The following is a 13589-nucleotide window of genomic DNA, read 5'->3' on the forward strand; positions in this document are numbered from 1 at the left end:
TTGTTCAGTGAATTGATCGAATCAGAATATGAGGATTCAGAGGACGCCTTAAGCTCAGAATACACTGAAAATGATCTACGACTATCAGACTTCGAAGGGTTCTCGGACAACGAAGAAGAGTCTTTTCACGGATTTGAAAATAACTAGATATTTGAAAATGTCATCGATGAATAGTTAAAAACTGTATACAATACAAGTTAATGTCTAAGTTAGAAATGAACAACGTAAAACTACATAATTCGTATAAAATGTAAGTAAATCATCAATCACTCAACGAATCGATTACGTAAGTAAATATACTTCCAACTAATTAAAAATGGAAAATAACATCAAATTGAGTCGCCAACTAATTCAGTTGAAACTAAACTGTTGGCAATTGAAAGCAAAGTTAACTTTAACATAATTTTGATAAAACAATCATTTCATCCAGTTCACTTTAAAACAAACAAGTATGAAAGGAGATTGCTTAGAATAAAGATAAAAAAGTATTGAACAGTATAAAAAGTAAAGTATTGAAAGGTAAACACAATCAGTCTTTTTTTTTTTTTTTTTTTGTCTTTATTTTAGAGATTTTTAGCCTGAGGCTAGTTCATCTCTTACACAATCAGTCGTTTTTTGTTTGTCCTGTACTAATTTGTGTTTTTTCACGTTTTCACCGCTGTTTTAACAACTTGACCCACCTCGTCATACGCATCGGCAACCGCTGCATCGGAGAATCTTGGAGTTTTATCGCTTGAGCTGAAATTCGGTACATTATTAGTGATTTTTCGTTTGGCTTCGATTGGACCACTTCAGCGATATGGAGGTAAACAATATCTGTTTCTCATGCGCCAATGAACTGCAGGATGCCGAAGCTATTGTCTGCAATGGCTTTTGTAAGTCTTCGTTTCATTTGAAGTGTGTCAAGCAGACTTCTGCTATCCGTGACATGATCAACAATTCCTCGCAATTGTTTTGGATGTGCAAAGGATGCACTAAAATGATGTCTATCGCTAATTTTCGGCAAACCATATTGTCCACCAACACAGCAATGCAACTTGTCAATGAGGAGCATAACAAAGTGTTGCAAGAGCTTAGGAGTGAAATTGAGCTGAACACAGCAAAGATAAACTCCATCCTACAGCACAACTCAACGTCGGATGCAGAAAAAACGAGTTCTGGCTCAGAGTCCACACGAAAGCAAGAAAAGGCAGACAATTCTGGCAGAGCCGCTCCCCCTGTGAACCATGTCGAAGGAACGAAAGAGATGGATGCTGATGTTGCTGTTCCGCTAGCCGTCTCACAACGAGACACAAAATTCGTTTTGTATTTGTCCGGTTTTGCCCCCCAAGCAACAGTGAATGAAATTGCGGACCTTGTGAAGAAGAACCTTAACACTGATGAGACTATTGACGTTGCGAAGCTGGTTCCAAAAGGTAAAAATCTTTGTGAACTCACCTTTGTCTCGTTCAAAGTCGGCATTGGTCTACACCTGAAGGATCTGGCTCTTCAAAGTTCGTCGTGGCAGAAGGGAATAGTCTTTCGAGAATTTGACTCCAACCAATCATCAACACGAAAAAACTTTCGTCCATAAATCACATTGCCCAGTGATCCATCGCACTGACGTCACTCCTTCAAACAAACGAGTATCCGATCAATCCCAAACTCACGAATCGACCACAGCTGACAGCCACGCACCCGACTCTCGCACTATACGTTCACTGACTATTTACTATCAGAACGTTAGAGGGCTACGAACCAAAACAAACGACCTATTTGTTGCCCTCGCTTCGTGTGACTATGACGTCATTGTTTTTACTGAGACTTGGCTGAAGGATGATATTCTCGACTCGGAGCTAACAGACTGCTACAAACTCTATCGTTGTGATCGTAATTCTGCCACTAGCCAATTTCGTCGAGGTGGTGGTGTATTGATAGGTGTCAAAACCGGGCTGATGAGCACATCTGTTACTTTCTCGGAAGACGCTATACTGGAACAAACAGCTGTTTGCATTGAGTTGAAGGACGAAAAGATTTTTCTCTGTACAGTATACCTGCCTCCTAATTCTGACCCTGTGCTTTACGAAACACACTCCACTTGTGTTCAGCAACTGACATCGCTTGCTAGAGCATGTGATAAGATGATTGTGTTGGGTGATTACAATCTGCCAGGCACGATAGACGATTGTTGTGTATTGAGAACGCTTGCGCAAAAAGACTAAGGGAGGGAAACGGATTCGAAACTCATATGTCATTAGCCAAATACATCCGTAGACCATAGGTCCACCGTTGTATAATTGGCAATGCACCCGTGTACTGAATGGGAATTGTGGGTTCGAATCCCACCGGTGCCCTTGGATTTTTTCGCAAATTTTTTTTTTCTCACACGCACGTCTCTTGCCGATGATATGTGCTAACCTCTCAGTATCTTCTAACTGTCGCATATAACATTTAAAAATTGACTTTCAGTCGCTAACCTAAATCGAATCTGCCAGGCTTATGCTGGCAATATGACGAGGACATGAACTGCTTCTTGCCGATAAATGCGTCCACGGAGTCTGAATTAGCATTGGTTGAATCTATGTTGCCTACAGGACTGCAGCAGCGGAACCATTTCGTTAATGACAACGATAGGCTACTCGACTTGGTTTTTACCAACAGTTCAGCTTGTGCAGATATGTTTGAACCACCCTTACCGCTGTTGCAAATGGACAGACATCACAAACCGATCGTTTTAAAACTGGATGTTGAGAACAATTTTGTCGAAGAGGAGTCTGAATGCTTTGATTTTCATCGCTTTGACTTCACGGTGTTGAATGGGAAAATTCAGCAAGTTGACTGGGAACAATTATTAAGAACAGATTCAGTGGACGAAGCAGCTGTTCGTTTTTACGGTGAGCTTTTTGGAATCATCCGAACTAGTGTACCGATGAGAAAACGCAGACGGAAACTTCACAAAAACCAGCCATGGTGGAACGCGGACCTTCGGCACCTTCGGAATCGTCTTCGTAAATCTAGGAAACGATACTTTAAACGCAGAAGTGAGTCACGAAAAACTGAAATGCGTGATACAGAGGCTCAATACAACTCTTTAAACGCAAGATGTTTTCGCGACTACATTCATCGCATCGAGGACAACGTGAAAGCGGACCCGAAATCATTCTGGAATTACGTTAACGACCGAAAATCGACGAAAGGGATTCCTCAGAACATGCGCTACCAAGGAATGACTACCACTACGCAGCAGGAATCAGCGAATATGTTCTCGTCTTACTTTCAAAGTGTGTCAAGTAATAACTCACCACCTTTGTCTGTAACGTACCTGGACAGTATTCCGCAGTATGATGTAAACGTGCCACGGATGAATTTTTCACCAAACGATGTACTGCTCAAGTTGCAATCAATCGACGGTTCAAAAGGCGCTGGGCCTGACCAATTGCCTCCATTTGTCGTTAAACATTGTGCGAATTCTCTAGCGTTACCTGCAAGCATTTTGTTCAACCGTTCACTTAACGAGAAGTGCTTTCCTACGATTTGGAAATCTGCTTCAATCACACCAATTCATAAATCTGGTTCGCTCAACGATGTAGAGAATTATCGTGGGATCTCCATTCTCAGCTGTCTGCCGAAGATCTTCGAGAGCTTGGTGCATGATGTGCTGTACCAGTCTACCAAATGTATAATCTCTACTGAACAACACGGTTTCATGAAAAACCGCTCGACCACAACGAACCTGCTAAGCTATGTATCGACTCTTGTGAATAGGATGGAAAAACGACAGCAAGTCGACGCTGTATACGTGGACTTTGCCAAAGCTTTTGATAAGGTGCCACACATCCTTGCAGTTGAAAAGTTCAAAAGGATAGGACTTCCTGAGTGGCTGACACAATGGATTCTGTCTTATCTCACAGGGCGCAGTTCTTCGGTGAAAGTCGGTGAGTCCTACTCTGTTCCATTCCAGGTTCATTCCGGAGTGCCTCAAGGCAGTATCTTGGGACCTTTGCTGTTTGTTTTGTTCATTAACGACCTCTGCATGAAGATAAAATCTTCAAAATCCTTGTATGCTGACGACCTCAAGTTTTACCGAGTAATCACGTCGCTGGTAGACTGCTGTGCGCTTCAAACGGATATCGACGGACTTCTGGAATGGTGCAGTTTGAATGGAATGGAAGCCAATATCAAGAAATGTTGCGTGATTACATTCAGTCGTTCACGTACACCGATTGCTTTCGAGTACAGAATGGAAACTTGTTGCTTGAAACGTACGAGCACCGTTAAGGATTTGGGGATTCTCGTTGACAGCAAACTAAGGTTTGTCGAACACATCGCTTCAGTAACAGCCAAAGCGTATTCTCTGCTGGGATTTTTGAAGCGTAACACGAAATTCTTTGAAGATGTGTACAGTCTAAAGACGCTGTATTGCTCATTTGTACGCAGTGTTTTAGAATATGGGGTGCAAGTCTGGGCCCCGTACCATGCAGTTCACATCAATCGGATTGAACGAATTCAAAAGAACTTTGTTCGATATGCTCTTCGAGGCCTTCACTGGAGAGATAGAACGAACCTGCCATCATATGAAAGCCGTTGCATGTTGATTGATCTACCAACACTATCAAGCAGACGAGTATTCCTTCAACGCATGCTCATCTTTGATGTCCTGACAGACCATATCGACTGTGCAGACATACTTGAGAAACTCCGCTTTAACACACCGTTTCGGGTGACGCGGCAACCGGAGTTCTTCCGCCGATCGAATCACCGTACTGACTATGGAATGAACAACCCTCTGGATGTCTGCTGTAATCGTTTCAACTAGGTTTCCAATATGTTTGATTTTGGTATGACTAAAACTGTGTTTAAGCTTAGAATTAGTAGATAAGTTATTTTTGTCTGTACGATGTTTTTATATATCGAAGATTAAATAAATACAAATACAAATAAAAGTAATAAGCGCAATATTAAACGACATTAAATTTGAATCTGATACGGTAGGCCATATAACAGAGTCGATAGCCATTGCAAATCAACCATCTCTACCTGCTTATTTTCCTAACTTTCACTATTATTGCTGTTACTCTGACTATCCCCTATGTTCAACAGCTTTCCTTACTATCCGGTATCGTAAACAAGATTCATTTGACCCCTGTGGTTATTATTCTGTGATGCCAAATCTATACCTCTACCCTGGTGCAGTATGGACAGCGATTTTTCGCTGGTGACTTGGCCCTATGACCCCCTTCTGTGCTTGAAAATGAAAATGAAAATGAAAATGAAATATTAGTTATTTTATTGATTTTATCGAATCAATCAACCACAGAAGAAAAATCTACGCAGCAGCTATTTTAAATGAAACGTTGCATACCTTAAGGCGTTATCCCCATAGACAATAATCCAGGACCAAGAGTCGAACTGTGATCCAATTATTGTACATTTATATTTTTTTGTATTTTTTACATGGTTGATAGATGTATTGCAATTAAGCGTTAGATAAAAAAATAACCAACAGTTTCCTGTAAAGATTACAAAATTTTATATAACTTTGAGCTAGTAATAGGTTATTTTACAACTGAAATCATATGCACAATCTCAAAAATATTTAAAACATGTTTCATCATAATATTTCTAATAAATAGAGTATAAAAAAACACATGTCTTATAATTCAACAATTGACCACTGATTAGTATGTCACCATGATCGGTAAACGTCATGGTCATGTGTGCATGGTGTGTCATGGCGTGCAATAATTACCAAATTACCTTATTGAAAAATGGTCCATTCAGGAGAACCGTCAATTCGGGCGAATGTTATAGAATCCTTACCCCGTCTTCCCCTACAACGCATCATCGTGGAAATACTCTACTGAAGCGATAGTTAATTTACAGAGATCTCTCATGAATAAAATGTACCTACTACTCCCTCCTTGAATCCAACAGGATTTCTGCTAACATTGCGTAGAGTCTAGTTTGCAAAATTAAATTTTAAACTTCAACCTCGTGGCATACAGAAATTTCCGGTGGTTTTTAGTTGGCTCGGCACGCATTTGCTTGGGGTATATAAAGCTAAAAGCACGTCCAGTTGTCCTCAGAATCTTTCCAGCGTTGGACCGTAGATTTTCGCTTCATTTTAAGTCGATCGACCGATTGGAGTGGAACGATTTCTCGTCGATACCGAGCTGATTGCTTGTAAGTATAGTGAAAAAGCATTGTGAATATGGAAATAGTGGGTTCGAATAGATGAATACACATTAGAAGAGCAGTTTACCGAAATTAACTAGATGGAATAGAGTGTAATTGATTTTGAAAAACACCAGGTTGAAAATCCGTCAATCAACAACAGAGAGATTTTCGAACATGTTAATTTATTTTTGAAGTGTCAATTTTAAGTTAAAATCCACCAAATGGAACACAGCCAAGTAGAGTTCAAGTAGCTTGTGCAATTTGAGGTGGTAATTGGTTCTGAATTTGAAAACTCGGAAGGCTCAGGGCTGTTAGTAGTGTTCATAAGGTACCCTTTGTTAAGTTTCTGTTAAAAACAATAGTAATTTATTAAAAAGGCTGTTTTAAGATATTCTTAAAGTATGAAACATATTGATTTGTTTTTGGTAAAAAATATATTCATGGCTTTCAAGCTTTCGATGATAAGGGTTTTATAAAAAAAAACATCCTGCCGCAGTACTGATGATTGGCGATTTTTTTTTCTAAGTCATTAGTTCAATCAAACGAAAAAAATGAAGAAGTTTTAATAAAAGACTTGTTAAATATGTAATTAATCACCAGATATACAAATCCTGCAGTGTGATTGTCGAATGATTTTCCAAACACTTTAATAAAATTAATGTGAGCTTATGTAATGAGTAACATTGATTACCACGAATACTTTGGAGATTGAATAATAATTGTTTGAAGAATGGTAGCACAAGTAATTTGATCTCGCACTCTTATCTCCTACACGACCAATCAGATCAACCCAAATTTTAGTTTAGTTTTCTCATAAATCGCAAAAAGTGCAGGAACTCAGCGATGAGTAAATTTGCTTCAGAAAAATATCCCGAATATGAAAAAAGTAACGATTGGATTCTCTCAGTCTACTGGTACTACTGCTCCTAGACTGAATAGAATTTTTTTGTAAATTTTCCTCGTTTTCCGGCAGATTTTTTAGGTTTTCCACATGAAAACATGAGACATATTTACTCATCGCTGAGTTCCTGCACTTTTTCGATTATGAGTAAACTAAACTAAAATTTGGATTGATCTCATTGGCCGTGTACTCAGTAAAAATATCTGAACTTATTCAGAACTCATTTATCTGTAGAGAAGATGCACCTATAATTTGATGTTTTATCTTTCAGCTTAACACAACCAAAAGGCAACTAACTGCACAATGAAGTTGTTTGTGTTTTTGGTTGCATGCGTAGCTGCCATCAACGCATTGACATTAAAGGAGGAATGGCTATTATTCAAGGTAAGTGTCGAACCTAAAACTCGCCTACTAGTAACTATGTTTGAAAACTAAAATCACAAGGTTTAAGCACAATGAAATGAAAACTCATTTATTCACAATTCAGGCATCGAAAACTGCAAACTTGACAAAATGTTTTTCCCCGGTGGTTCACAGAATGGATTATCTAAAACCGGTTGCCATCAAAGGTAGCATCCGAAGCAGGGGGATCCCAGCCTCCAATTTGGGGATCAGCTTCAGTTTTTGAATAAGATGGTCGTATTGCCACACACTCCAATGTGGGCTTGTCACCTGGATGCGTGTATGGATGAGTAAATCAAGTCACACTTGTTTCTATAGATGGCAATTTTAGCATATTCGATCGATCCATTCATCTAGTTTTTAGTAGCAGTCTGAAAAGTCAAAAATGAATAAAATTCTTCATATGCGATTCCAATCGTAGGACAGCCGGGTTATACTGAATTTGAGGATTTGCTAAAGAAAGTGGTTTTGGACTATTGATGGGAACGGGTCATTGCCGCGGAATTTCGTATCACATGAGCATCGCAGGGGAACTAGAGGAAAGATCACCATACGAGGTGATCGTACTTCTCGCATAACATATTTGTGAAGCATAAAATTATTTTTGGAATTTATTGTTTTATAAATCCAATTGTTTCGTACATACACAGCAAAAAAAAAAATCTAATATCGATCAATGTAATTCAAGCTGATGTATGAAATAATGACGCAATAGCAAAAAGGAGATACAATATTACATCAATGGATGTAATTTTGTTCGCAAAATCGATGTACATCGTACAAAGTAATATTACACAACCGATGGATTGACCTGGTTGCAGCAGTTTGGATGTAATATTCAACAACTTTTTTTCTGTGTAGAGTAGAGCACTACTTCGTTGTAATCGTCCATTTCCGTTCTAACAAGCAGATAACATCAGTATAATCAATGATTTCACCGTGCACAAATCAGTAATACGTTTGTACCGATGCGTTAGTTCACAAGCTACAACACAAAGCCTAGTAGAGCGTATTGTGTGAATATTTACACTCATTGTTCTCAAATCAAAGGAAGCGCTCCTAGCGCACTCGCTTTTTCTACCTTCATCCGTAGGACGAAGAAAATCCATTGGCGTTTCAATGCGTTTGAAAGGAATGGATCAATGAAAAAGCAGAGGTTTAGACAGAACTGTGCTGTGGCTACCCCAGTATTTTACATTTGATCGTCCATATACAGTAGCGCCAAAAGCATGCTGTGGTGGGTTCGAAACTTGATCATCTAATTTGATCAATTGAACTTCATAACGAACGAGAAAATCAATGGATCAATGATCCAATTGACCCATTGATTTTCTCGTTTCTTTTAACTTATTTTGTATGTCAAGAGGACCGCTTACATGTGTCGGTCTCACGAAACCGAAATTTACACGTCTTTTTCTTAGTAGGGTTTTTGATATAATGTCCGTCCTACTGAGCACAACCCACGCTTTACTTCTCTTTATTGAACGGGCTAATAGTTTCATTATTCAATTTTGTATTGTTCTACAATACAACGACGGTAAAATATGTTGCTTATTACATTTAGGCAGTTTAATGTAAATAGAATAACAAAATCTGTTCTCGAATGAATATTGTTTTATTTTATATCGTTAAAAGGTGTTGCTTAAAAAAATAAAAAAGAAAAAAAAAATCAAGAACATAAAACATATGTTGTAACAATTCAATAAAAAATGAAAACATTTAGTAGATGTTAGTAAAGCAAAGCATCGTCACAGAAAATCTGCTAAATTGATGTAAAGCAATTCGTACATATGTGGTTTCCGAGATACGATTTCTCCTATCTCTAGCCATGGTAACTTCAAATCAGTTGGCTACATCTCTTGCTGTAGCATAAGCATCCTGATCGACATCTTGAATAACTTTGCGTGCCGCCGCGTATCTTGCTTCCTTTTTCAGATTTGCGATTTTTTTTTTGCGATGCCCTTATTGATTCGCGTTGGATGAGCTAATGTAGCTTAAGCAAATTGCAGAGAGCGAAAGATTATTCACACATTCAGATAGATTCACTCGCATTTTCACTTTTTTATTTTCAAGATATGAATGGAGTTTTGAAACAATTCATAAAAGGTTCAAAACAAACTGTTATCCAAATTGTAATTCGGTGTATCTTAGTGCAAAAGAAAAATAGTATTGATCTTAACTTAATTCAAAATAAAGAAGCGAGACAATTTGTGAATCCTTTAATAATTATAAGCAAAAAAGTAAGTGTATAAATGAAAATATCAATATTATAAATCATGACATGAGTATGAGTATACTATTGGAACAAGTTCCACAACAACTATTCGAAGAGCGAAATATTTTGATTCAGAACAGATATACGTTCAAACCGGAAAAAAATCGCCTTTTAAAAAATCTGATGATGCAATATTTACTATGAATGTGAAAGGTGAAATTATGTATGGAATTATTCAGTGCATCCTCTTTTCAAATTCCAATTTTTATTTTATTTTCAAACAGATAGTCGTTTAAAAAAACAAGAGCTGATAATAGGAACAGAAATCAATAACAAAACATTTGTTAATGTAAATAGATGTTAATGACTCAATTAAGAAATGCGTCCGAATCTATGCTTCTAACAAAATGTATATAAGAATTGTTGACCTATGGTGCAGATCATAGGTCGACAAAATTGTATTTTTTGTTACAATAAAATGTGTAAAATATGTCACGTTATTTCCTATGATCCAGTTCCAGTCATGTCTACACTGTTAAGTTAAGAAAGGTTGAAACATAAGAAAAACAATTCATAGCGTTGTTACATGAGAACATGTTGTTTATGTTTGGTAGTTACAGTACGAAAACATTCTGTCTTGTCATTCAAATATACTATATCGTATTGTATCTTATAGAGTCTACAGTATACGAATGGGTTCTACAAAAAAAGCAATGGTATATTTTTATCCGAGTACAGCTATTGGACCGTCTGAAAGCTAAATTTACAGGTTTTATGTGTCATACACAAACTTTACCATACATTCTTGCTTCTAACAAATAAAAACTATCATTTTACTATCTCATAGTATCATAATTACTAAAAATAGCATTTTAGCTGTAATGAGCATTTGCAAGCTTGATTACAGTATTACCATAGAGGTTGTTAAGAGAGAAAATCTACATTACAGAATCCTACTATTGCTGCCAACACTGTACCGTAAAAGTTGGAACCTCACAAATACCAATGTATCTTTTGGAGAATAAAAAATCATATCTTTTGTTGAACTCGCTAGTATCGGACGCGTTTTATTTTCGTTTTCGAGTATCCAACCGAAAAATACAGTTCGCTCGGTTTATTGAAGGAACATTTTTTGGTCCTTCTATGACCGGATATCGTGAAAAGTAGTGGAAATCGCGTGGCGAAGTGCTTTTCCGCGAAATTTCGTAGAAATTGAGCATTCATCAGAACCGCTGGTTGAATGCAGTGACGCGCTATTTAAAATGGCCGTCGCTCGTGAATGAGTAAACTTGCCGTGTCAAGTTTACGCTGTAAACATCACCGAAACCAAACAAAAGCAGAAACAGGATCAAACGAAATAGGAGGAACAGCTGCGAACTCTCACTCATCAGAGAGGGGCAGTGAAGGGCAAATTAACGCGTGTTAAAAGTGCCATTCAACATAGTGACGATGCACCGAATACGAACATTCGAAACTTGCACTATCTTCGGCTGCATCAAAAAACAGTTGACCAGGCATACAGTGAATATAATGACTTTCAGAACCTCATTTATGCCCTGCCCCTTTCTGAAGAGCGACGAGCCGACCAGGTAGCGAAATACATCGAATTCGAGACGATGTACAACGACTTGTCGATCCGGTTGAGTATGCTGACAGAGGAGGCTACAAAGGAAGCTGACACGAAGAAAGAAATTGTGGCTATGACACCCGCTTCGATGACATTTGGATCAACTTTGCCATTCCTCTCTCCACTTCAAGCGCCGTTACCGACCTTTGATGGGTCGTACGAACGATGGTTTTCGTTTAAATCCATGTTCAATACCATCATGGATCGATACACACATGAGGAGCCGGCCATAAAGCTTTACCATCTCCGTAATTCACTTGTTGGTCCGGTTGCAGGAATCATAGACCAGGACATCGTTAACAATAACGACTACGATGCTGCCTGGCGATTCCTCATGGAGAGATTCGAAGACAAGAGACTTATCATAGACAAGCACATCGAGTGTTTGTTCAATTTGCCGAATATCGTAAAGGACAACTCGGTAAACCTCCGAAAATTGCTGGACGTGTGCAACAAGAACATCGAAGCACTGAAGAACTTGAACCTTCAACTGGAAGGGCTCGGCGAGCAAATGGTGGTGAACATGATTTCGTCGCGAATGGATAAAGCTACGAGAGTCGCCTGGGAGACTCGTCAGAAACCGGGAATTTTGCCGAGGGGGACGACTCTATCTACGATGCAGAAAAGATTGTGTTTTGCTGTGGCTAGCTGCACGCACGCTGAGAAGATAAAATGAAGATTTATGTCGATTTTGAAGATTTCCTGCAAAAAGATGAAGCACGATGCAAGTAGATGCGAGAATTGAAAGATGATTTTTCGAAGATTGATTCGCTAGTGTGAGATTTTTTGAGCATCTAGAATTGAGATTTAGATGTGTCGCCCCCCTCGAATTTTGCCCAGTTATACGGCGACGATGACGTTCCTACAAGAGCAGTGCAGAATTATTGAAAAAATTGAAACGAGCAACAAAGTGGAAAGTGTGAAGCCGAAAGCGGTGGCGAAGGCCCACACGCTAGTGAATATAAATGAACAGAAGAATGAAACAAAACATGAACTGAAGTGTGCTGTATGCAAAAACAACCACGAACTATGGAAATGCGAAAACTTTAAGAAGATGAATGTGAGTGATAAATACAATATGCTGAAGAAGTCGGGATGCTGCTTCAACTGCCTGCAGAAAGGCCACCGAACTAACGGATGCACTTCGACGCATAACTGCCGTGAGTGTGGTAAACGCCACCATACGTCACTCCATATTAGTGAAGGTTCCAGCTCCAAGTCCGCAGATTCGATCGCAACCACACAGTGCACTACCAGTGATGACGCACATCCACCTCGCAAGGAATCCAATTCGTGTAATCTTGTTGAAGCATCTCGATCCGGCACCGCTACAACACTGTGTGCTAGTGTGGGAAGTCTAGTGAAGCAAACGTTGCTGTCTACCGCAGTGGTGCAAATCCGTGGATCAAATTCCGCTGTTTATCCCTGCAGAATTCTACTAGACTCCGCTTCCCAAGTCCATTTCGTCACGGAGCGTTTTGTCAATTTGGTTGCCCCGAAGAAGGAACCTGTCGACTACACAGTCAGCGGTCTCAACGGGACTAACACCAGACTTCGTCATAGGGTGCACATGACAATCGAATCCTGTATCGGAGATTTTTCTGTTGATTTAGAATTCCTCGTCGCTCCGCGGATTACGGGTGACATCCCTCAACGGTCATTCAGTGCATCGGAGTGGTCAATCCCTACCGATATCAAATTAGCTGATCCAGAGTTTCATACTAGAGGACGCATCGATATGCTTGTTGGTGCAGAAATTTTCTGGGATGTAGTGAAGGGAGACCAGATCAAGCTAGGATCGAACCTACCAGTGCTCACTAACACGGAATTCGGTTGGGTGGCTGGAGGTATCATTTCGACTGATGTACCAGTGATCGCTAAATCTTTCTGTCAAATTGCCGACGAAGATTTGAGTGAACTTCTACGAAGCTTCTATAAACTGGAAGCTTGCGATGAGATCCAGTACTCGAACAAAGCAGCTGATGATCGCTGTTTGGAACATTTCCGTGACACCCACCAACGAGATCAGGAAGGAAGGTATTACGTACGGCACCCGTTCAACGACATGATAAACGAACTCGGTGAATCCCGAACAATGGCAACGAGGTTTCTTTCTTTGGAGCGACGGCTGGACAGGGAACCAGAAATCAAGCAGCAGTATGCCTGTTTTATGCATGAGTACGAAGACCTCGGTCACATGAGAGCCATCACCGTCGACGATAGCGAAGCGTCCAATACCGTTTACTACATACCTCACCACTGTGTAGTAAAACCCACAAGTACGTCTA

General features: G+C 39.4%; 1 protein-coding gene across 1 annotated transcript in view; it reads left to right on the forward strand.

The window, feature by feature from the left end:
• Nucleotides 1-7333: 7333 nt before the first annotated feature.
• Nucleotides 7334-13589, forward strand: part of LOC135712778 (cathepsin L-like) — a 37527-nt gene continuing 31271 nt past the window's right edge. The window contains exon 1 of the mRNA XM_065235834.1: nucleotides 7334-7441. Within this exon, the coding sequence (XP_065091906.1) occupies nucleotides 7361-7441 (81 nt within the window). The 5' untranslated portion in view covers nucleotides 7334-7360. The remainder of the gene's footprint in view (nucleotides 7442-13589) is intronic.

The sequence above is a fragment of the Ochlerotatus camptorhynchus genome, unplaced genomic scaffold (assembly GCF_037179485.1).
Source record: "Ochlerotatus camptorhynchus isolate MF236.1 unplaced genomic scaffold, CSIRO-AGI_Acam_v1.1 ptg000503l, whole genome shotgun sequence".
Taxonomy (NCBI): domain Eukaryota; kingdom Metazoa; phylum Arthropoda; class Insecta; order Diptera; family Culicidae; genus Ochlerotatus; species Ochlerotatus camptorhynchus.